This window comes from Cebidichthys violaceus, unplaced genomic scaffold, assembly GCF_023349555.1.
Source record: "Cebidichthys violaceus isolate CVI_PGR_0920_01 unplaced genomic scaffold, fCebVio1.0.p SCAF_26, whole genome shotgun sequence".
Taxonomy (NCBI): domain Eukaryota; kingdom Metazoa; phylum Chordata; class Actinopteri; order Perciformes; family Stichaeidae; genus Cebidichthys; species Cebidichthys violaceus.
Window position 1 is genome coordinate 1,554,044 of NW_027176439.1, and position 22,346 is coordinate 1,576,389.

The following is a 22,346-nucleotide window of genomic DNA, read 5'->3' on the forward strand; positions in this document are numbered from 1 at the left end:
TAAAGGTTCATGAAACACTATAAGTTAGTGACTCCCAGTCAAAAGCAATAACTCACCATAAAGAACTGTTGAAAATACAGAAGTTCGTTGGTTGATCGAGATGAACAATCGCTATCTAGCAGAATGTTGTGTATTATTGTGTTACAGTAGATATACACGCATTTCTTATTCAACACTTGAAAGAAAATTGAGGAAATATTGATGTCTTTATAATTTAGCTATTAAAAACTAATATGAATTAATTATTGAGTAAAAAAATATCGATACCATGGCCTTCAGCGTTAATGTATGTAACAACAAAGACCAAAGTTAATTGTTGTGTTTAATCTTTATTTAAGTAAATTAATCTAGAGCTTTGCCACCCGACTAAACTCAACAGAGATGAGAAGGAAACGAGAGCTGCTTCCATCAGCTTCTGTGAATTATTATATTCACCGGCCTCACGTGGCAAAATGGAAATCTTGTCGTTGAGCCATTTCTATATATATAGAATATGAGCTGAATCAAATCATCGTATTATATTTGTCAGTTTCCTGTTGTTTTGAAAGCATACTGAGGAAGATTCTCTTTGAAATCATTGGCATTAATCTGATATCCGTCCGTCTATATGTATTTACTGTAATCAATAACTGTTTAGAGGTTTTCTATGGGGGCAATTCATTTTTTATGCCATTCACTATACTTGGTTTGTTATTCACAAATCAAAAAATTTGTATTTTTTTTTCCATCTGCTCGGCCTCAGTCTGTCTGTCTCCTCATTTACTGGACCTTTTATTATTTATTATATTTTTGTACTGTTTCTTTCTCCCTCTTCGGTGCTGCTTCCTCCCAGACAGAAACACACACACACACACACACACACACACACACACACAAGTGTTCCCTCCTTCACTTTTTCTGGTTCTTTATTGCTTTTTTTTAATGTTGTTTTTCTAATAAGTCAATTTCAATGTACTCATTGCGATGGCAACAAGGTGACATCTAATTAGCAAATTGTCACTTCAGCGTTTCCCTCCCTCCCTCCTGCCGTCTGTGTCCGTCCTCTCACTCCCTGCGTCCGTGTGAGAAAGATGGCGTCGTATCGATCCGCTCCTCCTCTCGTCTGCTCTTCGTAAATCATCACTGAGATCAAGTCATCAGCTGACAGTTTTACCGACGTTGTCTGTTATGTTGCTCAGGTGTGTGCGTGTGTGTGTGCGTGTGCGTGTGTGTGTGTGTGGTGACTAAAGACATACCAGCCGTCTCAAACTTCCCCTCATTCTTTGGTGGACAAGGAAGCTGTTGATGCAACAGTATTTGTTTTGCCGGTGGGAACACACATTACTCACTGGAATCGTTTTGTTTATTTGTTTTTGTCTGTTTTCTAGGAATAACTTCCGTGATTCTTTTACAGCGATGCCCTTTTAGCCGTTATAGACCTTCTCACCTGAGAGCTCCCTAGTTGTCGGCTACAGGCAGTACTGGTCTAGTCAAGCTTCAGCAATATATCTTCAAAAAATCTGAGCGGCAACAAAAGCTTTCCTGAAATGCTTTAAATTAGCAATGCCTGCTCTTTAAAAAGTGAATGACTGAATTTGTACTGGAGGTTTTGCAGCAGAGCGAGTTGTGGATTTAAATGGTTCAAGGTAATTTAGGTTCACATAAAATGTGTTATCCATGATTTTGTACCATAATACCAAAACCTAGATTTGCTCTTTCGAAGTGACACTTTGATCGGAGGTGCCTGGTTTTCATTCTCGTCTCTGCCCATTTTGTACTTTCGTGACTTGAATGTGATTACTCCTGAGACTGGGAGAAGAGGCAAAGTAGCGTTCCGTGTCAATAGTGACCAAGCAGCTCGGTGCAATTCTGCTATAAAGAATTTACAACATTTGTTGCTGCCTGCAGTCAAAAGCATGTGGCATCGAATGCAATGATGCCACATGCTGATTTGTGCAGGAAATGTGCTTTAATACCAAAACGACCTGCCTTCTTTTGTGGTTTGTATGTTGCCCAATATGAGCTTTTATTTTACGGGTCCCGTAGTGTCATATCTCCAAGAGAGGAAGTGATGTGTAATTGTAATTTGAAAATGATTGTGTGTTACTTTTTATTACAGGGGAAAATGTAGACTTTTTTAAAATGAATTGGTACATTTAAATTACTACAAATGAATTGCTGGTGTATTCTAGAGAGTCCTTTAGTCGGTGCACAGTAGGTCAGCTGAACATGCAAACATGTGAAATCTTTCCATAGCCAATACAATACAATGGCGGTAATTGCAATAACACATTGGTATTTACTTTGGCTTTAATGGAAATCTGCCATTGAGAGTTTAGCGGGTCTCTGTTTCCACCTGAAATCAACAACTGCTTCTAACTAACCTCAAATAAATGTCGTAGAACTGTGTCTCTATTTTCCGTGTAAAAAGTACCAAAATGCACAGTTCCTAACAAAAAACCTCACTCTTTTCCAAGCGAAGAGTGGCGAGCAGCTCAGCTCCAAAAGCTGCTAAATGTAGCGTGAAAGTCGTTAAGTCGGCAAAACTGACGGCCCGCCCTTTCGAGTCTCCCTCCAAAGCCACTCCCGCAACATGTTCATATTAAATTGCTATTGTTAGTACTCAATACTCACAGCTAGCTAGTCAAGCTAGCAGCTTGAGGAAGACTCCGGTGACGCGTAATGAGGGCACGAGCAGAGTTGTGTGCAGGTAGAAGGGCAGGATTGTTAAAGTCCTGATTAAAAGTGACGGAAAAGACGTGATTAGGTTGGATTTACTGTGCTACAATGTCGCGACGGTCACAAAAGACATGATGTCTGAGCACCACTGATATATTAAGTAATGTCTCAGGATTTGGATGATTGAAGGTAGAGGGGCTGCCTATTGGTCAGGAGAAAAGGGACAGAAAAGCCTTAAAGAACAAGAATAATAGACTACAACAACATTAAAATAGTACTTATTTCAAATTGAGCTCACCAATAGCTTTTGGTGTATTGAAAACCTCAAAAATACAAAAACAAAAGTTCCTGAAGGTTAATTTAATGGTGATGAAAACTGAGTCTCTAAGAATAATGAACCCGGTTTCAGACTTTTATGCAAAAAAATTCAGCTGCAAATGATTATTTCTGTTTTTCTCCTTCAGGCCACTTAACTTGATTGTGAGTTGAAGCCTCTGGGCTTGTTGTGTTCATTATTCCCAGTTGAAAAAGGACATTCATCACACATCTGATGTATTGAAACGTGCAAAACATTTTATGATCACATCAATTTTGTCACAGTAGCAGAGGAAAGGGATGTTCAGGGAGTCACTGCAGTAGACCTGAAGGGAGTAGCCAGGTAACAAGGAGTGTGTGTGTGTGTGTGTGTGTGTGTGTGTGTGTGTGTGTGTGTGTGTGTGTGTGTGTGTGTGTGTGTGTGTGTTCCTGGATTTCAAACATTGAGAGAGAGGACAGTTTTTAGAAATTGAGGACATTTTGTCTGGCTCTCACCTTTTCAAAGGGCGCTTATGAAGGTTTAAGGTTATGGCTGTCGGTTATATATTTTATGTTATATATATATTTTCTTGTTGTCAACAAACCCCATGAAAAGACCAAACCTCACTGTGATTTCTGACATTCAGCCCCAAGCCAATCGGTTCCCTGCTGGAGGTGTAAGAAAGTAAGGTTTCACCAATCTGATCCGGTGGATTGGTGTCACGACCGATACTGACCTTTGATACCGACCTTGAGTTTTTGGACAACAACGGAGCTCTAAAACATACATTATTCAGAGCGTTTATTGACAATAAAGAACTTGGACTATTACCAGCCTTATCCTTTAAGTTTAGAGATGTGCTTTGGCATGAACTGGGGAAGTTAGTGTTGGGGGGGATTTCTCCCTCCCTCTGCTTCCTTTTCTCTCATATAAAACCAAACTCATCTCCTCGTTTTTTTTAACAAGGAGCGATAACGCTCTCTGCTTCCCCTGTTCGCTGTGCTCCTGCGCCACGGGACACACGGATAGACACAAACAAAACGAGAGTTAAAAGAGTCCTTTCAAGAGTTTGGCAATCGTGTTTATTGGTTGTTTATGCCAGGTGATGTTGGCCATTTTTCAGACTTTCTTCCAAAGATTAAAGACAAAGGGGAAACCCTTCCAATATACTAACAATGCACAAACTAATTGCTATGCATTGCAGACACGACTGTCTACTTTTACAAAGGAGAGGATTGAGGTATGACAGATTTCCAACGAAACTTTTCAACAGTTATGTAATCAAATCGCACTGTTGCGAAAATTCTGTCAAAAACACTAAAAGCAAACACAAAATAAAAGCACAGACAGCATGTCTGACTCCCACTGCTACTATTATCTGTCAAATAAACTCTATTTTACAGACCGAGGACAGACAGAGAATGTTGTACAGATCGTAACGCCCTCCTCATCCCGTCATCAGTACATACAGTATGTACGTATGAAGGACTTAGGATAACTTGCATACCAAGTCCCTTGCTGTTTTACCTACTTTAGATACTTCAGACATGCGAAGACTTTGCAGGTTTCTTAATTGAGACTCACCAGACCTTGTGGAATCTGGTGAGAAGTTATCTTGTAAAAATGGTTTTAAAAAACACAAACAACCAACTCCGATATTTGATTAACTTCCCTTTCACAGCACCAATGTGGGAATTACCAGTGTTGTTACTGTTACCTTTTAGATAAATGTGATCCAGTGAGGCTGGAAACCCTGCTTCTCTTTCCTCCTCCTCCTCGTTCTCTCTTTCAGACCAAACTCATTTTATCCTGTTTGTTTGTTAGCCATGTCGTGACTCCCCCCACGCCAGAGTGCGCTCTCTCTCTCTCTCTCTCTCTCTCTCTCTCTCTCTCTCTCTCTCTCTCTCTCTCTCTCTCTCAATTTCGGTGTTGCCAAAACATATAAAGGATAATGATGGATAAAATCACAAAACAAGCAATGGGGATACCGCTACTGGCTTGCAGCTCAGCAGATGAAGCTGGTTGGCCGTTGATGCCCGGCTCCTCCTGTCCATGTGTCTCCATGTTTTTAAGCGAGACACTGATCCCCAAACTGCTCCCGAGCAATGTGAGTGTGCAAGTCACCAAACAAAAGCATCTGTTATATGAAAGTGATACGAAGAAGTGTGAAAAGTATCAAGTACATTTCATAAAACAATTGCAAATCGGATGTTTTAGATCATTTTATTCGTGCATCATTAACATTCATGTTTGCTTGCGTTGTGGTGTTTCTTGGCACCATCAACTGTCAATAAGTAGATCGGTGTGAAACCAGTGATGCCAGAAGGGGTTCGATTCCGCTCAACTGGGCTACTTTTGATTAAGTTTGAAGGGACAAATGGCATCAGTAGATTCAATTTGGTGGTTTTGAAAATATTATTAAACAATATTACCATACAAACTGTCAAATTATGGTCAAAAACTCGTCCTCTCACTCACATTGTTGAATTATTTAGCAAAATATTTGATTGTTGTATTCAGTGGTCGTTAGGGATGACGGAGAAGCTGCTTAACTTATTATCATTGACATGAGTGTTTGTGTATTTGGTTGTCTAACTGCACTTTTTGTAGGTTGCTATAGTTTATATTTTTAACATTTTATCTTTGGTTATTTGCTGCAGGTATGAAGCTTTATTTTTGGAGAAAAAGAGAATCAAAATCACTGTCAGTTTAAAGTAGAATTGTTCCGATATCGATACCAGTATCAGAAATACATCCTAAAATACTGGATCAGGTATCAGCGAGTGAGTGAGTCTATGCACCGATCCCATATGACATTATCATATCATTTATCAGCTCATTTACACTACACAGGAACAACAACAACACACGTACCAGAGTAGCACATGTGCAAACTAGTACATGCACACTACACACTACACACCTGTGGTTAATCACTCATGCATCCTATTTTTTTCCTGATAATGCTACACTTTGAGCAACAAATATGTGTTGAAATCGGCAGGTGGAGAGCCAGTTAATGTTAGCTTTTAGCTGTTAGCTGTTAGCCGACAGTGTGCAGCACAGTCCTTTTTGGCTAAATAATGAAGCTAGCAGCTAACATTAATGGCGGGTGCATTAAGTTACATTATGAATAAAATATAAAATACATATAGAGATAGAGAAGGAACTACATCCTGTTTAAGGTCTTATTTTTTTTCATTTTTGGATTAGTTCCTGTGCTTCCTCAACACAAAATGAAGCTTTTCATCACCAGCAAGGGTCATAAAGTGCAAAACTACTTTTCCAAACTAAAATGTACTCATGCAGCTTAAATGGTCTTATGTGCAGAATGATTGTGTTTCTGTTTTGATATATTTCTCAGACAAAACATGCAGTATTTCAGTCCCTCTGTACCTCTCCATGGTGCTAGACTACACACATATTCACACCTAGGCAGACACTTAAACACACACACACACACACACACACACACACACACACACAGGCTGCAAATTGTTCATGTCAAGTTCTCTGCTCTTTGTTTTCTCTTTCCAACAGAGGGATCGTTTTGTGAAGCTGCTGGATCAGCTGCACAACTCCCTGCGTATCGACCTCTCCATGTACAGAGTGAGTCTCTGCCTTCAGCTGCTTTTGCTCTTTTCTTCACCACACGCAGATCTATAGCTCCAGTCCGTCCCAGTGATGTTCCTTTACACCAAAATGACGTGGTGTTAACTTCATTCATCATCAGCCCCAAACTGTCGGCAACAATTACGTTACCACCTCCCGCTGTCATCTGGCGTCTTTATTTCCTCAGATATGCTCTTGATGTTAAAAATACTTTGTTCTCAGCTGCTCAGATGTTGTTTGTTTTTCAGTCTCTTTAGTTTATTCTGGGGGTCACAGCAGGGTTTTCATATAGTTTGTGCCAGGATGACGTGCCTCTGGCTTTTTGCATTCATTCAAACGACTGTTTGCTTGTAATCGGTTATGGAGTAAATTAAAGGCTGACGATATGATGAACAATTAAAAAGGCAAACAACGACCATGATTGAATGAAATCAAATGAAGGAAATAAATTACAGAGAAAAAAGGCTTCAGTCCAATAAGGAAGATAAACTAAACAAATGCTTCACAGACTTGTTTAACAAGTTTGTGTGTGTGTGTGTGTGTGTGTGTGTGTGTGTGTGTGTGTGTGTGTGTGTGTGTGTCGACAGAACAACTTCCCGGCCAGCAGCAAGGCTCGCCTCCATGACCTCAAGTCAACGGTGGATCTTCTCACCAGCATCACCTTCTTCAGGATGAAGGTAGAAACAACAAATCAGCTCAAAAATCACCAACTCATGAAATCAGATACACACAACACAACGCAACACTGCTTGACTAATATTTTAAAACCTGTTTTTCTCGAACTTTGCGTTGTTACGTTGAAGACAGAAGTTATTTTTGGTTTGAAAACCTTTATATATTTAATTCTGTTTTAAGATGTATTACCGGTGACAGTTATTCTACTAATCGTTGCATCTTGTATGAAAAAGGTTGGGTGGACATCTCTAACAGTAAGACTTGACTGGCATTGGTTTTTATTTATTTATTTAATGCCACTTATTTATTCATTTATATAATTGGTCTTTATTTGACTCTTCAACTGAAGTTCAGCATGAACACGCTAAATTTGGGCAAACTGCTTTTTTACAACACAAAACTCAACACAGTTGTACCTCTAGGTCAATTTAAAGCCACGATTACAAACAGCTCGGCTCTGGGACGTAACTGTTCCTAACTGTGTTCTGTTGTTGTCAGGTTGTTTGTTTTTCTTCTTAATTCTTGTTTTTGTGAGTATTTCTTTGTATTATTCCGTTTTAATTGTACTCTCCAAACCATCGGAAAATGATTCCTCCAAATTTAAATAAAAGTTGACTAAATAAAGGCAGCTTTATTGCGACGAAAGCCAATGATAAGATAATCATAGCGAAGATAATCATACTCTACACTTACACACTTACATAACCGGAAGTCTCCACTCAACTGCCACTTCAAAATGCCCAAAATTGGCAGTATTTTTGGTCAATTTTGGTTCTTGTGAGAACTCTAATAGCAGTAGAAACACAAGAGGAGACACACACACACACACACACACACACACACACACACTCTCTCTGAGAGAGTCGAGCTGCAGTGTTGCAGGATTGATTGCAGCCTCTGACTAGTGTCTCTCAGTGAGTGGGTGCTGTCGACTTCAGGTCTGTTATGGGAAGATTGATTCCACAGTGGAAGTGGACGGAGGAAAGGTTGTGTATCCGTGTGCTTTCACACCTCGCCCGATTGGTTCGGTAAAAATCCACTCACTTAGTACGGTTTGTTTCAGGAGGTGTGAAAGCTGCCATTACGACCAGACCGAGAACCGTTCCAAAGCAGACTAAAGGGTTGGTTTGTTTCTAGTGTGAAAGCAAACAAACCAACCACGGGATTTTATGAAAGCAGATGTGTGATTTTAGCATGATTTCAAAAGCTAAACTCCATCTGCTGATCATGAAATATGTTCAGGAAGCGATCTTATGATTGATCTTTTTAAGGCTATGTATATAAGCACGTCAGCGCAGGTATTTTCCCTGACTAATAGGTTCAACGCTGTTAAAACTACTCTGCTTGTTATCGACTCCATAAACTTTGCCAGTTCATTAAGTCCATTAAAAAGTGTGCGATAGTGATTCCACAGTAATAAACCTGAATCACCACCGTATGAGACGCCTCATTCATGTGTTTGTGTGCTCCCCAACGGTTGCACCAGTCACCTGAGAGCACAAAGGGGCTTTTGGACACTCCTGTCTCTACCTCTTCATAACATGTGGTCAATTTGTAGGCTAATAATACTAATGATGCTTATAATCACATATTAATCAAAGAACATAAATATAAACAGAAGCATTAAAGGTCCTGATGATACAGGATGACAATCGCCAAAACTGTCCAATAAAGAGTGACCTGTCTGTTTAACGACATGTTTACTCCTTTTGGTTCATTGGAACCAGATCAGAACTAAAATGCAACAATATATCATTTGTTTTCTGTGGTTCGGACCAAATGAACCGACATGTTTTCATGTATTCATGAGTGAATATTTGTTTTCTATTCCAGTTTGAATCGAAGCAAAAAAAAGGCTTTCAATCTCACTTTTGGCCTCAATTTATTTTTGACTATTTCATTTTCATTGATATGTTTGTAATAACCCACTTTTACCTTTTTTATATATATATATATATATATATATATATATATATATTTTGTTGATATCATATGAAATCCATATCATTTTATTTTCTTGTTTATTTAGTTTTGACTTTTCATGGTTCTCTCTGATAGTTGAGTGACATTTTACAACCCTCGATTTCACAGACAACAATCTGGATTTCACAGCCTCTCGCTTATTCTCCCAAGAGTTTATATACTAGATTACATGACCAAAATGATTTGATAATATCTATATACTTACCTACAATATACATTACATTACGGTCATTTAGCAGACGCTTTTATCCAAAGCGACTTACAATTCAGTATCTATCTACACACCGTAGACGCAGCTACAGGAGCAATGTTGGGGTTAAGTGTCTTGCTCAAGGACACAATGACATGAGACTAGCAGAGCAGAAGCCGGGGATCGAACCGCCGACCCTCTGATTGAAAGACAGCCCTGCTCTCCCCGGTCCCAATATAGCTTACCAATGCATGGTTGTCTGTGTGTGTTTGACTTGTTCGGCCTCGTGCAGGTCTTAGAGCTGCAGAGTCCTCCCAGGGCCGCCAACGTGGTGCGGGACTGCGTCAAGGCCTGCCTGAACTCCACCTACGAGTACATCTTCAACAACTGCCTGGAGCTCTTCAACCGCCAGTTCCAGCCCGCCGTCCAACCGGTGAGTTGCAGAAGATGCTCTGGAGAAAAGGGGCCTTTCTCACCGTGTTTTGATGTTCTTTGATTGAGAACGCTTAATGACGCAAAATACTCTTAAGATCCTGGATTTCCTCCTTTTAAAAGTATATAAACCGAGTAAAAACTACTTTTTTTGCCTCACCTCCACATTTGCTCATATTGATCTCAGTACATGCAGCACATTATGATTGCACTAATAACTGAGTCTCCATCAGCCGAAGAAGTAGCTCTAGAACACTGTTGACCGTGCCCGGAGAGATTCATGTCTTAATAAGTCTAAACTCATTAAACAAGCCTGTGTTTTGTATAAATTAGCAATACTTTGTATGGTAATCAAGAAAAGTCTCATTTTTCAGCGTTATGGATTGTGCAGAACTTGGAGAACATGGAGCTGCAATCTTTTATAACAAATCAATATCATGGAGGAATGATATTGTTGTAAATTATTCAGTGCAGATCATTTATTGAAATTACAACTCTTGAGCACTAAAATTAGTTTTTGTTCTGCTCTGCCTCTTGTTTCATAAAAGCATGTGTTTCTTTCTGCAAATGCTGGACATTCAACTTCTTATCGGAGTAAACAAATTAAACATTTCATCTTCTGTCTCTTTCCCTCTCGCAGCCTGAGCCGGAGAAGAAAAAGAAGAAGAAGAAGAAGGAAAAGGCGGAAGGTGAGGAGGTGGAAGACGATGGAGATGAAGAGGAGGAGGAGGAGGAGGAGGAGGAGGAGGAGGAAGAGGAGGAGGAGGAGAAGAAGAAAGAGGAGAACCAGCAGGAGGAGCAGGGCCCGAGCATCCAGAATCTGGACTTTTGGCCGAAACTCATCACGCTCATCGTCTCCATCATCGAGGAGGACAAGAACTCCTACACACCCATCATTAACCAGTCAGTGCTGACTTTTAACATCTTGTGTTTGGTATTTTGTGCCTTAATTTGCATTATGACACATTGGGAAAATTAGGGCAATGATGCAGCCATTGCATTGTTTTGAAATATTGCTTGTAAGACATTGAATTTACTGCAACTTACAGCCGCTAGTTGAGAAAATGATCAAATTATTTAGTGTATCTGTATATAATTAATACTATTAATACTATTAATTATCGGTTGAAATGAGTAAAAAGTTTCAGTTACATATTTTATAACAATAATTTAAGCTTACAAAATAAAAGTATGGTTTCTTTGGTGTTTTTTAAAATATTGTTTTTTGGATTTTCTATCAGGAAATAGATCGCTAGCAGCAGGGCGTTTTATTTGTATTGTTGCTGCAAGTTGTTGTACTTTAAGGACTGTAAACACAGTAAGCTGAGAAAATATTGCCTCACAATTTATGAATATAAGTTTGTTGTTTCTCTCACTAGCAGATCAACTAATAGTTTCTCTGTTTGTCTGAACTTCAGGTTTCCTCAGGAACTCGATGTGGGTAAAGTCAGCACGGAGGTCATGTGGAGGCTGTTCGCTCAGGACATGAAGTACGCTCTGGAAGGTAAGACTGTGTGTGTGTGTGTGTGTGTGTGTGTAAGAGAGAGATAAAGGGTAACGACTTGCCGCCATTTGTTTTTCCTTCTACATTCATACTTCACTTTCTTCTCTCCATCGACTCTCTTCCTTCTCTTTGCCTTTCGTCTCTTCCAGTTTTGTATAAAGTCGACCACCACCGCTGGAACAACGGTGAGGTTTTAGACAAACGCAACGTAGCTGATGAGAAGATACAGTCAGAAAGTCTCAAAGCTTGAGTCTAATGTCGTCTGATAATCAACTTGGAAATTATTATGGGATCCCAAAAAACAAGATCATTTTTAATTAAATGTCTTTGGCCGCGGGTGTTAATGGGATACAGACTCTCCTGTAGGTGATCGGAAACTTTAAAATGCTGTAAAAAAATAAATGATATAGTGCGTAGGTCGTTCTCAGACTGTTGCTAAACTTGGTGCCTCAAGTACATACAGTCTCTAACACTGAGAAACAATCTATAACATGATTGATTTCCCCCTGTGGCGCTCCACATTACACTGATTCAAGAGTCCCTCTGTCTCATTTTAAACCTGCTTAGCTACTCGATATTCTGGCTCTTGACTGTGTCTCATATTAGACTTGTAGAAACTGTAGAAAGTATAGAACCCTGTAATGTTGTCTGGCACACGGAGGCCTGTGAAAGCGGAGTTTTGTTGCTGAGTCGGCATTAAATCACAGATTTGATCGCTGAAATGTCCCTCAGGAGACTCAGGAGCTTTTCTTTCCGTTTGGTCGACCTTCCAACTCTCCTAGTGTTGTGTTTAACATTATTCCTTTCCATTCTCATCTCTGTCACTTTCAAACCCGCCTCTCTGTTCTCTCTGATCTCTCATTGGTTTGTTTTGTCATTCTGTTGCCATCTCAGCTCCCACCACATTTCGCATCCGCAAAGTTGATTTCGATGCCGGTAAGATGAGTGTGTGTGTGTGTGTGTGTGTGTGTGTGTGTGTGTGTGTGTGTGTGTGTGTGTGTGTGTGTGCATTTTTAATTAGTCATCCATAGCGGAGATTCCCAACCTTATTTGCACCGTGGACCATGTTTTATACTGACAACAGGAGGAAGTGATGGTTTGTTTTCCAGTAGGCAAAAGATGAAGTTACAACACAAAGGCCTCATGCAGCAACACTCCCTTAAATGTCTCTTATATTTTCTCTTGAGATAAAAAAAAATAAGAGACGTCGACTCCAGAGGCACCAAACGTTCAAAACCATCCAGACGTGCTCTTACCAGATGTGCTGACTGATGAATCTCACTTGATCCTAAATTGGAGACGTGTGTTTATTATTAGCAAAGTTAACACCCTATAAACTCTATTTTAAGGCAGGTGTGTTGTGCCGTGTCCAAATACTCTTTCACATGCCCAAGAATTGGAGAGATGCCACCGTAAAAGGCTGCAAGAGAAAGAAAAAGAACTTCAGCAGTAGTGAAACTGGAGGTTCTGGTAAAACCACTTAAACCAATTAAATTTACATTTTCAAGAGCGACAGGAGTGGCGTTTTAGGAAAATCAAAAAGCATCAAAGAGCAGAATGTAAGCCATTTAAAATAGTATTTCTTTAATAACCTAATCATTATTTGTCTAAAACCTATAATAACTTTATTTGATTTGGTTCTGTTAGCTGTTGGCTGTTGGCTGTTAGCCGTCCAAAATAATAAAAGTGAGCAAACACTTTTCCTCCCCGCTGTGTCTCTGTTTGTGCCGGAACCACAATCACGAGAGGTCCTTGAATATGCAGCCATGACTGGGCACACTGCATGTTATGCAGTTTGCCACATCACAATGCTAGATTCCACATCCACGGGCAATTTAGAATAATCAATTAATCCAAGCTGCGTGTCTTTGGTCTCTGAGAGGAAGCCGGAGTACCCGGAGAGAACCCACGCTGACACGGGGAATCGATCCATTACTGCTTTTCTTATCATTGTTATTCGACTATTGTTATTCTACTATTGTTCCATTATTATTCTGCTCACTACTCTCATTATATGAATAATTTCTGTCATATGCATTGAATGTGTTGTAACTGTTATGTTGTTCATTCTGTACATATGACATCTATCACACTTCTGTCCATCCTGATAGAGCGATCCCTCCTCTGTTGCTCTCTCTAAGGTTTCTTCCTTTTTTCTCCCCATTAAAAAGGTTTTTTTTCCTGTACCGATGTGAGGGTCCCGGGACAGAGGATGTCACATGTGTACAGATTGTAAAGCCCTCTGATGCAATTGTGTGATTTATGATTTTGGGCTATAAAAAATATATTGAATTGAATTGAATCCCCTGGGTCCACCTTGCTGTGAAGCGACAGTGTTGACCACCACACCGCCATGCAGCCCCTCAAGAGACACATATGGTGTTTATTTTGCTGTGTTTCTGTGTGTGTGTTGTTTTTACAGAACATGAGAAGCATAAACTCTGTAAGACTGCCGACTACATGAACCTGCACTTTAAGGTCAAGTGGCTTTACAACGAGTATGTTAAGGACCTGCCCGCCTTCACAGACACTGTGCCTGAGTACCCTGCGTAAGAAACACACACACACACACACACACACACACACACACACACACTCATTGTCTCAATCTTTCTGTCTCCTCACTTGGTTTGGACACATTGTATTGATACAGCAACGTATAAAACAAAGTGACAAGGTGCTTTACATGGTCTAAAACAAATGTAACAATGAGACAAGCATAATCAGTCAATTAAAAAGAAGAAATTTGACAAATTCAATAAGATGGAATACAACAAGCAAGCAAATAAAATGGATAAGACACATTAGAACTGGAGAATTGATAGAAGGAATTTAATGAAAAAGGGATTAAAAGCTTTAGAATTAAACAAATAATTTATTTTATTCTTTGTCAAAGCGAAAGACTAAAGAGTCACATCCAGTTGTTTTTCTCCTGTTTCATGCGCCAACTTTATGGTTCGTCAAAGAGGAGTTCTGTTGTTGTTCCAGGTGGTTCCTCCAGTTTGTCCTGGCCTGGCTGGCTGAGAACGAGGAGGTGTCGATGGAGTTCATGCACGGGGCGCTGGAGAGAGACAAGAGAGAAGGGGTGAGTCAAAGAAACCCGAATTTGAAGAAAGATTCTTCTGTGAGCAGAAAGTCTTCAGCATCCGTTCATTATTTAGGGCTCAGATATGTTTTTTCTTCACTTAAAAAAATCTTTTTTTAATCTAAAATCTAAAAACTTGAATTTAAATTTAATTTGTTTTCAATTTGCAGCCTAGACTGACGTCTAACAACTTAATTGGTGTCATTGAGATGAACTGTTTTCCTCCTGCAGCTCTGATCCGAATCAAATCACCGCTGTTAGTTTCTTGTGTTTACTTGCGTGCCAGCAAACAACACAGATTAATCAGATGTGGTTAGGGAATCAAAAAAAACATCCAAAACAACAAATATAAAAAGCCAATTTCATCATGCCCAAAGTTTTCAACCTACATGTAAAATGTTGCTATACAGCAGAGATTTTAATGGTTGTCAAAAAGAAAAAGAAAATGTTAAGAATTTAGACTGATAAATGCTATTAGTTAACATCACTCAAAGCATGCCGGATTATCTATTGGCAGTTCCCATTATCAGTGCACTCATTGGAGTGCAGACAACTATCACTGGATTACTTTGATTCTAAAGAAAACTTAAAAGACTTGATGATTCTCAGGGAAGTTCTGATGTTATGTGGAGAATGTCATTTTCGATTATTTCCTAGCGGATTTATGGACATTTATTTGTAGTGGACATCAGCGATGGTGTCAGATGTTATCCTCTGAAAGTGTAAGTCCTACTGAATATCAAAACATTTGACTAATAGGACGATATAATTACATCCTCACAGTGAAGCCATGTGTCCAGCATGTGTCCTTGTGTATTAAAGCACACAGATGTTGTATTCTCAATGAGGTGGTTTGAAATGGCACTTTGAGTCTTGCACACTTCAAAAGGATGTCAGTTAGTGATTTCGTTCCACTGAAGCATCAACAGTCTCCCCATTGGAAGGAGATGTAAAATCCCACTCCGAAGTTTCAATTTCCTGTGGACAGATAAATTGCCTCACCAGACACCAGAATTTAATTGCAATAAAAGAAACAATTTGCAGGCTACTCAGTTAGCGGAGATGAGACATTATAGTCGTGATTATGGGTAAAATGTAATAAATTCATATTTGCTTCATTTCTATTTGCACTCCAGTGAGATGAACTGAAGTAAGTGCTCACAACAAGGAGGAGATATAACAAACATATGTTTAAAAAGATTCCTAGTTAGCAGTCACATTGAAGAAACATAACTTCTTCTGATTAATGTTAAAATGTTATTCAAACATAAAACCTACTGTGTTATACAGCAGAACCATATTTAACATCTTATACCTGACTATTTGTCATTGTGAAATTCTATTTTTCAAAGTTTTTGATTGAAAGGAAGTCCGACTCTGCAGTGAAAAGGAAAGCTTTGGAAACAACACTGGAATCCACAAGAAGATGAGAGACAGCATCGGCTCTGTGACCTCTCTCAGATTAACACAATGATGGACGAGTGTTGTCTCTTGACCTCCTGTTGGTCCTTTGTTGGCACTTTATCTTCAGGGAACTCTGGAAGTTTCTCGAGTCTTGTGCTCAACACTTTGACCGTTAAAAGTGTCATTGTGATGCTCTTAAAATGTTTTTATTGGGCTTTTCACAAGCTTTCAGATAAGCATTGCTGTACTGATGGACAAACTTCATTACACACATTTTTTTTATCTCAAGATGGAGGAGTATAGGAGGATGGATGCCTGTGTGGTTTATCTTCTTCTTGGCCCGTACAGAGGGTTACGCTCCCTTCAGTCGTGATAAGTTGTGAAGGCTTATCAGAGGCCAAATCACTACACAGCCATTTATGATATCATGAGAAAGGATTTTACTGCTAAAGTGATAACAGCAGCAATCGTTTGCATATTTACTCACATCGATCATGAGGTAAACAGTAGTAAAAGTCAGTCCCTTTGTAAAGTAATCTACCAGTAATGTGTGCTCGCATGATGATGCTATTTAGCTCTCTGTATTGGCCCTCATTCAGATGAATGAAAGGACTGCATTTTAATTAACTCTAAAAGGATGAAGTGATGTCATTTTTGGACAGACATGGACGTAAACTGTAACTTGACTGGTTGGCGGAGGGAAACGAGACGGCAATTCTAGTTTCAGTAAAATTCGTCCTCAGAAAAATGGTTCAGGAAAAAAACCTGAGATTTGCTCTCCTTTCAGCCATCAGTTATGGAAGTAAAGTGGAATAGATTAATGTGTAAATGTGAATACGTACAACCTTGGTGTTTAGCGTCAAGGCCCTGAACTCATCCTTCCCCACCAGGGAGCACCACGTTCTGGAGCGAGAGGGGATGATAGACGCAGAGCCCGCAGGTGGATTCGGGGCCTTTTGAAACTATATAAGAACAGCATCGGCAGCAATGACACCAAAAGAGTTAGCAAAGCACCGTCAGCTAAACACTGACGGGTGTGTTGGATAAATGTGGCAGTGAGAGGAATGTGCCATGTGAATGTAGCAGCAGACTCTAAGCGAGCTCACAAACTTTGCTCCATTTCTTACACCCAATATCTCCTGGTGTCTTTTATTACCTGTACAAATGAAGAATCAAGGCTCATAATGACATGTGAATAAGGGAAGTACTGGCACTTTTTTTTTTTCCACTACTTGCACTGGCTTAGATGCTTTAATAGCATCAGTTATATCAGAACTGGAGAATGTTTTTTCATTGAAAGTAGAGCAAAGAACGACACTGAAGGCTTTCCTCAATGACAAAGATGTTTTCACTCTTCTCCCGAATCGCTTTAATTGACAGATGGTTCATCCAAACACCTGCTAAGTATTTTGTTAAAGTGCCTGCTCTTACAAACTGTTTTCAACGGCTTCTCAGATGGTTTTGGTGTAACTAAACATCTGGCTGTTCAGGGTATAAAAAAAACGCAGGCAAAACGTTTACATGAAGGATGTTTCAGATAATACTCTTAAGCATATATATAGTATTTTACTCAGTACACATATTCTCTCCCTCTTTACTCTCTGAAGTAGCCTGATGGCACAACTCTGTTAAAGTATGGGAGACTATGAGGAGTCCATTGGAGACAGGTTTTATGGAGGAACTGTGAAGTGCTTATGGACCCCCCTTTTGGCTCTTAAATAACCAGTTATGGATCCATGTACTGTAGGTTTCTAAGAGGAAGAGAGACTCCAGGATACAACTGCGTGACTCGGTCATTTGGGAAATATACCGTTCAAAGCTGCGTTGACATTTAGGTTTGAGCCTGAAGCTCAGAAGGAACATTTACTGTAACTGGTGAATTCATCCGAAGGACCACATGATTAGTGCAACACTTAAATAAGGCTTTTATTCCCAGACCAGCAATCATTTCAAATTAATAATAATAATTGTGCTGGTCAGAGTGCCCTGATATTACAGTAATTACACCAGAGTGCAGCTACGGTATAGCTAGGAAAAGAAATAGGAAGGGTTTGAGTTATTATTTGATTAAAGGGGAGGAAGGACGGAGAGGACGTATGAGTCAGTCAGGAGGTAGTTGTGAGGAGCAGTACTTCTTGAAAATAGCAGAGTGGAGACAGAGAGGAAACCAAATTAAGTAGTTTTGTTGCCTGAACCTTATTGAAGTTGTTTTCTGTTTTCTAATTTCAAAAGACTGTATGCGTGTAACAAACAAAAATTGAACCGTGCTTCTGGCTTTTGTAGGAAAACGCATGAAAGATGAGACGTAACTTTTTCGTAAGACATTACAATCCGTTGTATGAGCATACGTTGCTGAGGCCCAGATGAGTTACATCTGAGACCGTCACTGGATTAAATCGAGTCCTCTCAAGAGCTTTTAGCAACACAACTCTGAATCTTTTGTGCCTTTGAGATATCGGCTGAAGACTTTCAGGTTCGTGTTACAGTGCAGTGTTTTTGTTTTTGAACCTTTGATGCCTTCCTTCAGATTTATGTTCAGGCAGTTGCTTTTAGGCAGATCCATTAAATCTAACAAAGCTTTTCTCTGCAGAAGAGTTGTGTGTGTTTGATTAAATGCAAGAGTAGTACCGGTGGGCTAAAATGTGTCTTCTCCTGCCTCCACCTGCAGTTCCAGCAGACGTCCGAGCACGCTCTGTTCTCCAGCTCGGTGGTGGACATCTTCACTCAGCTCAACCAGAGCTTCGAGATCATCAAGAAGCTGGACTGCCCCGACCCCGCTGTGGTGGCCCACTACAACCGGCGCTTCGCCAAGGTAAGATTCAGAACTCAACCACCTCAGGTTCTGTTCTTCCCTCTGTGAGATCTCAGTGGACATGGGTTAGTTCAGACAGACGTCACGTCGCTCATATGCATTATATGAGTGATAGGTCGGGTCATAAAGTAGTACGAATGTGAACCAGCCAGGCAGTTTATCCACAGATCTATCAGACAAGCTGTGCATGAATTCAGGGAACTTTCAGCTTCTCTAAACCTTTTTTTGATATGAATAATAACTGAAATCATTTTCAGCCATTGTTTGTAAATTTGAGCTCTTTCTTTCCTAACTTGCTTGTGTGTAGAAAAGTTGCAATGTTATCATCCAGTTTACATGCAGCAAATATTCCAAATATTTACCCTTATTCCGATAAAGACCATATTCCTACTGAACTGTTTACATGGTTGATGAAAATGAACATTTCCTCTAATATTCCTGTTAACATGCAGCCGTGAATACTCTGATTATCGTAACCAGTGGCGGACTGTTCGACAGTGGGAGCACAGCTTTCCTCTTTCATTCCTTCTATCGGCCTCTTGAAAAAGGTCGCTGTTGCGATAGTTGTGCATATCCATAAAACATGTTGGTATCCAAGTCTTTCATCAAGTTTAAAAGTAGTAGCAGTCTACTAAAAAGACTAAAAGAAGTCTTTTTAATTGTCATGTAACCGGCGTACTTCAGTAACGGTACTTCCGTAGATATTTTTACCCAAATGATGATGTTTTCCAAACCCTAACAAACTAGATTTGTTGCCTAAACCTAGCTTAGTTGTTTCCTGTGAAGACAGAGGTTTATTTTGAAAAGACCGTATGCATGTAACAAGCGTAAATTGACACGTGTTGCTGGCTTTCGTAGGAAAACGCATTCAAAATGAGGAGTAACTTTTTCGTAAGACATCATACCAACCGTTGTATGAGGATACGTTGCTGAAACCCTCACTGGTTTAAATCGACTCCTTTTACTAACACAACTCTTGAATCTTTTGTGCCTCTGAGATATCGGCTGAAGAGTTTCAGGTTTCACAGTGCAGTGTTTTTGTTATTGAACCTTTGATGCCTTATTTCTTTCTTCAGATTTAATTTAAGGGAGTTGCTTTTAGGCAGAGCCATTAAATCTAACAAAGCTTTTCTCAGAAGAGTTGTGTGTGTGTGTGTGTGTGTGTGTGTGTGTGTGTGTGTGTGTGTGTGTGTGTGTGTGTGTGTGTGTGTGTGTGTGTGGTGTGATGGCTCGATCAATATGGGACTCATTAAATAAAGAATAGCTAATGTAAGCCATCACTCTGAGCTGTCCATCTCTCTGTCCCCAGCCCTTGACTCCCTTTTTCATTTTCTACCACTCCACTCATGTTAATGTTTCTCTCTACCTTTTCATCTCCTCCCTGTCTGAGCTTTAGTTAGTTTTTCATCTAGTCTTCTAACATCTTGCCGTCTCATCTCTCCGTGAACTCTCCATCTTGTCTGTTCTTTGCCTTCAGATATGTTCGATCTATATCTGTCTTTATTTCTATCTTCTTTCCATATCTCGCCCAGTTTCTCTCTTTGCCACCCTCCACTTCCTCATTCTGTCTTGCTCCTCTGCCTCCGGGCCAGCATAGTTATAGCTCATTTTTGGGGAAAAGTATGAGTTGACAGTAAAAGACAGACAGCTGCAGAAAAGGAATAAAGGGGGGGGGGAGTCATACAATGAGAGCAAACCATTATAAGTAATGCAGGCAGCCATCAGGCCACATGTTTAATGCATGAGTGTAAGAAAGCCATCTTGCTGACTCTGCAGAAAGTAGGGAAAGCTGTGAGGTCAAACTCACGCTTTTTTGTTGTCATTTCCTGTCCTCAAGTAACCATCACAGCCGATAAATTCACTGCCTGATTGATTTAAAAGTCCCCCTGTGGAGTTTGTATCGTAAAACAAACACGACATTCACACCGAAAGGCCCGCGGTCACACTTGTCTTCTCACTGCGACTTTTTCATCCGATTAACTCGTTCTCATTCACACGGATGGAGGAAGGAAAATAACTCTATATTCGGCTGTTAGTGTTTTTAGGACCTCATGATTTGAATAAGGGCTGTTGAAGTGTTCGTTCTGGGAAGTGGATTTACCTAAAATAAAATAAAATATCCGTTGATTTACAGCCATCTTTTTCCCAATGTAACTATGGGAAAAAAGTATTCTTGGCCCAATGGTATCACGTGACGGAAACTGGACATTTTACTTCCACTGTTTTGTCACTATCTAAAAGTTGCTTCAAAGCCCGGTGCTCTTCCTGGAGGCTTCGCTGAGACCTTTTGTCTCAGTCGTGTTAAGTTACTGCTGATGAAAACTTATAATTTCCTGATTTTGCTGCTTCAAAATTAAAAGCTTTTAAATGACAAGATAACAGGGTGACTTTTCTTGTGAAGAATTTATAGGAAAATGTGTGTTAATCACCAAATAAGCAGATTTCTATCGGCAGCTACTCTTCAATAAAACAAAGTACTGCTTGGAGGAAGAGTAAGCAGCAACAAATAATGGTGCATTATTAAATGTGAAGAATTTATAGGAAATGAAATGTGTTCATCCACTTTCCATTATTGTGGCATTTATGTGTATCCTTATGTCAAAGATAACTGCTCAGCAAACATCGCTCTAAGATAACTTTAAAATCCTCACAGAGGAGAAAATGTTGATGCATGACTTGTTATTTTGTTTTGTACAGTCTGTGTGAAGGTTTGTCTGGCAACTCGGTGCCAAATGGGATTCATAGAGTGAACAGTACATTAGTGGATGGTTTTAAAGGCTGCACAGATTTTATTCACCTGGCAACAAGAACTGTGCTTTGTTAAAATAGATATTGATAGAATCAGGATTGGCTTGTTGCACTAATATCAACATGACAGAACAAACTAAGAAGAAGACGGTGCCTGGAGAAAACGGATCAAGAGAGATCCAAAAGAAAAAAAGATGTCCCCTTGAGCGCCGCCTACAGTCTTTGATTGGCAGGAGAGTCGTTGCAAAAACAGAAAATTGCCCACGTAACACGGAAGATGTGTTGCCAAAATAACGGACACATAATAGGCAGGACTACAGTGGTACCAAGTAGTCACTCTGTCACTCCCATCAAATCCAGTTTCAAACACATTGGACTTAGCTGACTACTAAAAAGACTAATTTGTTTGATTTGTTCAGCTAGTTTTCAGACATCGCTGTACATCTCTTCTTCTTCGTCATTCACTTTTGTGGTTGTTAGCTTTGATTTGCATCCAGAGACGTAGACATGAGACGAGGACTTAAGTCACAAAAATGAGACGTGAGTTACACATGAGTCCCCCTTTAAGTTTAAGGTGAGACACTGAAGGTAAATAGGGTCAAATTCTAACTGATAGATATCGCCATGAAACTTCCCCAGTTGATTACTTACATTAAGAGCATTTTTGTCTATTAAAAGTTTTCTAAAAATGGATAAAGTCAAGTTAAAAAATCTCAAACTTATTAGAATCAAAAGTTTTTAAAGAGGCCATTTTGAATATCTCTTTGTATCACTCCATTAATAATGAGAACATACTCTCAGCAGCCCAACAAAAAAAACTATTTTCGCCATGTTTAAGGAAAGAAATGTCGCATAAACCCCTGTGTAAAAACCTTCAGAATGTAGATAAGTAGCTCAATCCATAATAACTCCAATACAAATATATATATATATGAGGTGATTTGTAGT

At 39.6% G+C, this 22,346-nt stretch overlaps 1 protein-coding gene across 1 annotated transcript in view; it reads left to right on the forward strand.

The window, feature by feature from the left end:
- Nucleotides 1–22,346, forward strand: part of LOC137879847 (protein unc-13 homolog B-like) — a 69,688-nt gene that overhangs the window by 19,464 nt on the left and 27,878 nt on the right. Inside the window, exons 9-16 of the mRNA XM_068720776.1 lie at nucleotides 6,494–6,562; nucleotides 7,153–7,242; nucleotides 9,706–9,846; nucleotides 10,486–10,748; nucleotides 11,264–11,349; nucleotides 13,772–13,898; nucleotides 14,338–14,434; nucleotides 18,507–18,650. Of these exons, the coding sequence (XP_068576877.1) occupies nucleotides 6,494–6,562; nucleotides 7,153–7,242; nucleotides 9,706–9,846; nucleotides 10,486–10,748; nucleotides 11,264–11,349; nucleotides 13,772–13,898; nucleotides 14,338–14,434; nucleotides 18,507–18,650 (1,017 nt within the window). The remainder of the gene's footprint in view (nucleotides 1–6,493; nucleotides 6,563–7,152; nucleotides 7,243–9,705; nucleotides 9,847–10,485; nucleotides 10,749–11,263; nucleotides 11,350–13,771; nucleotides 13,899–14,337; nucleotides 14,435–18,506; nucleotides 18,651–22,346) is intronic.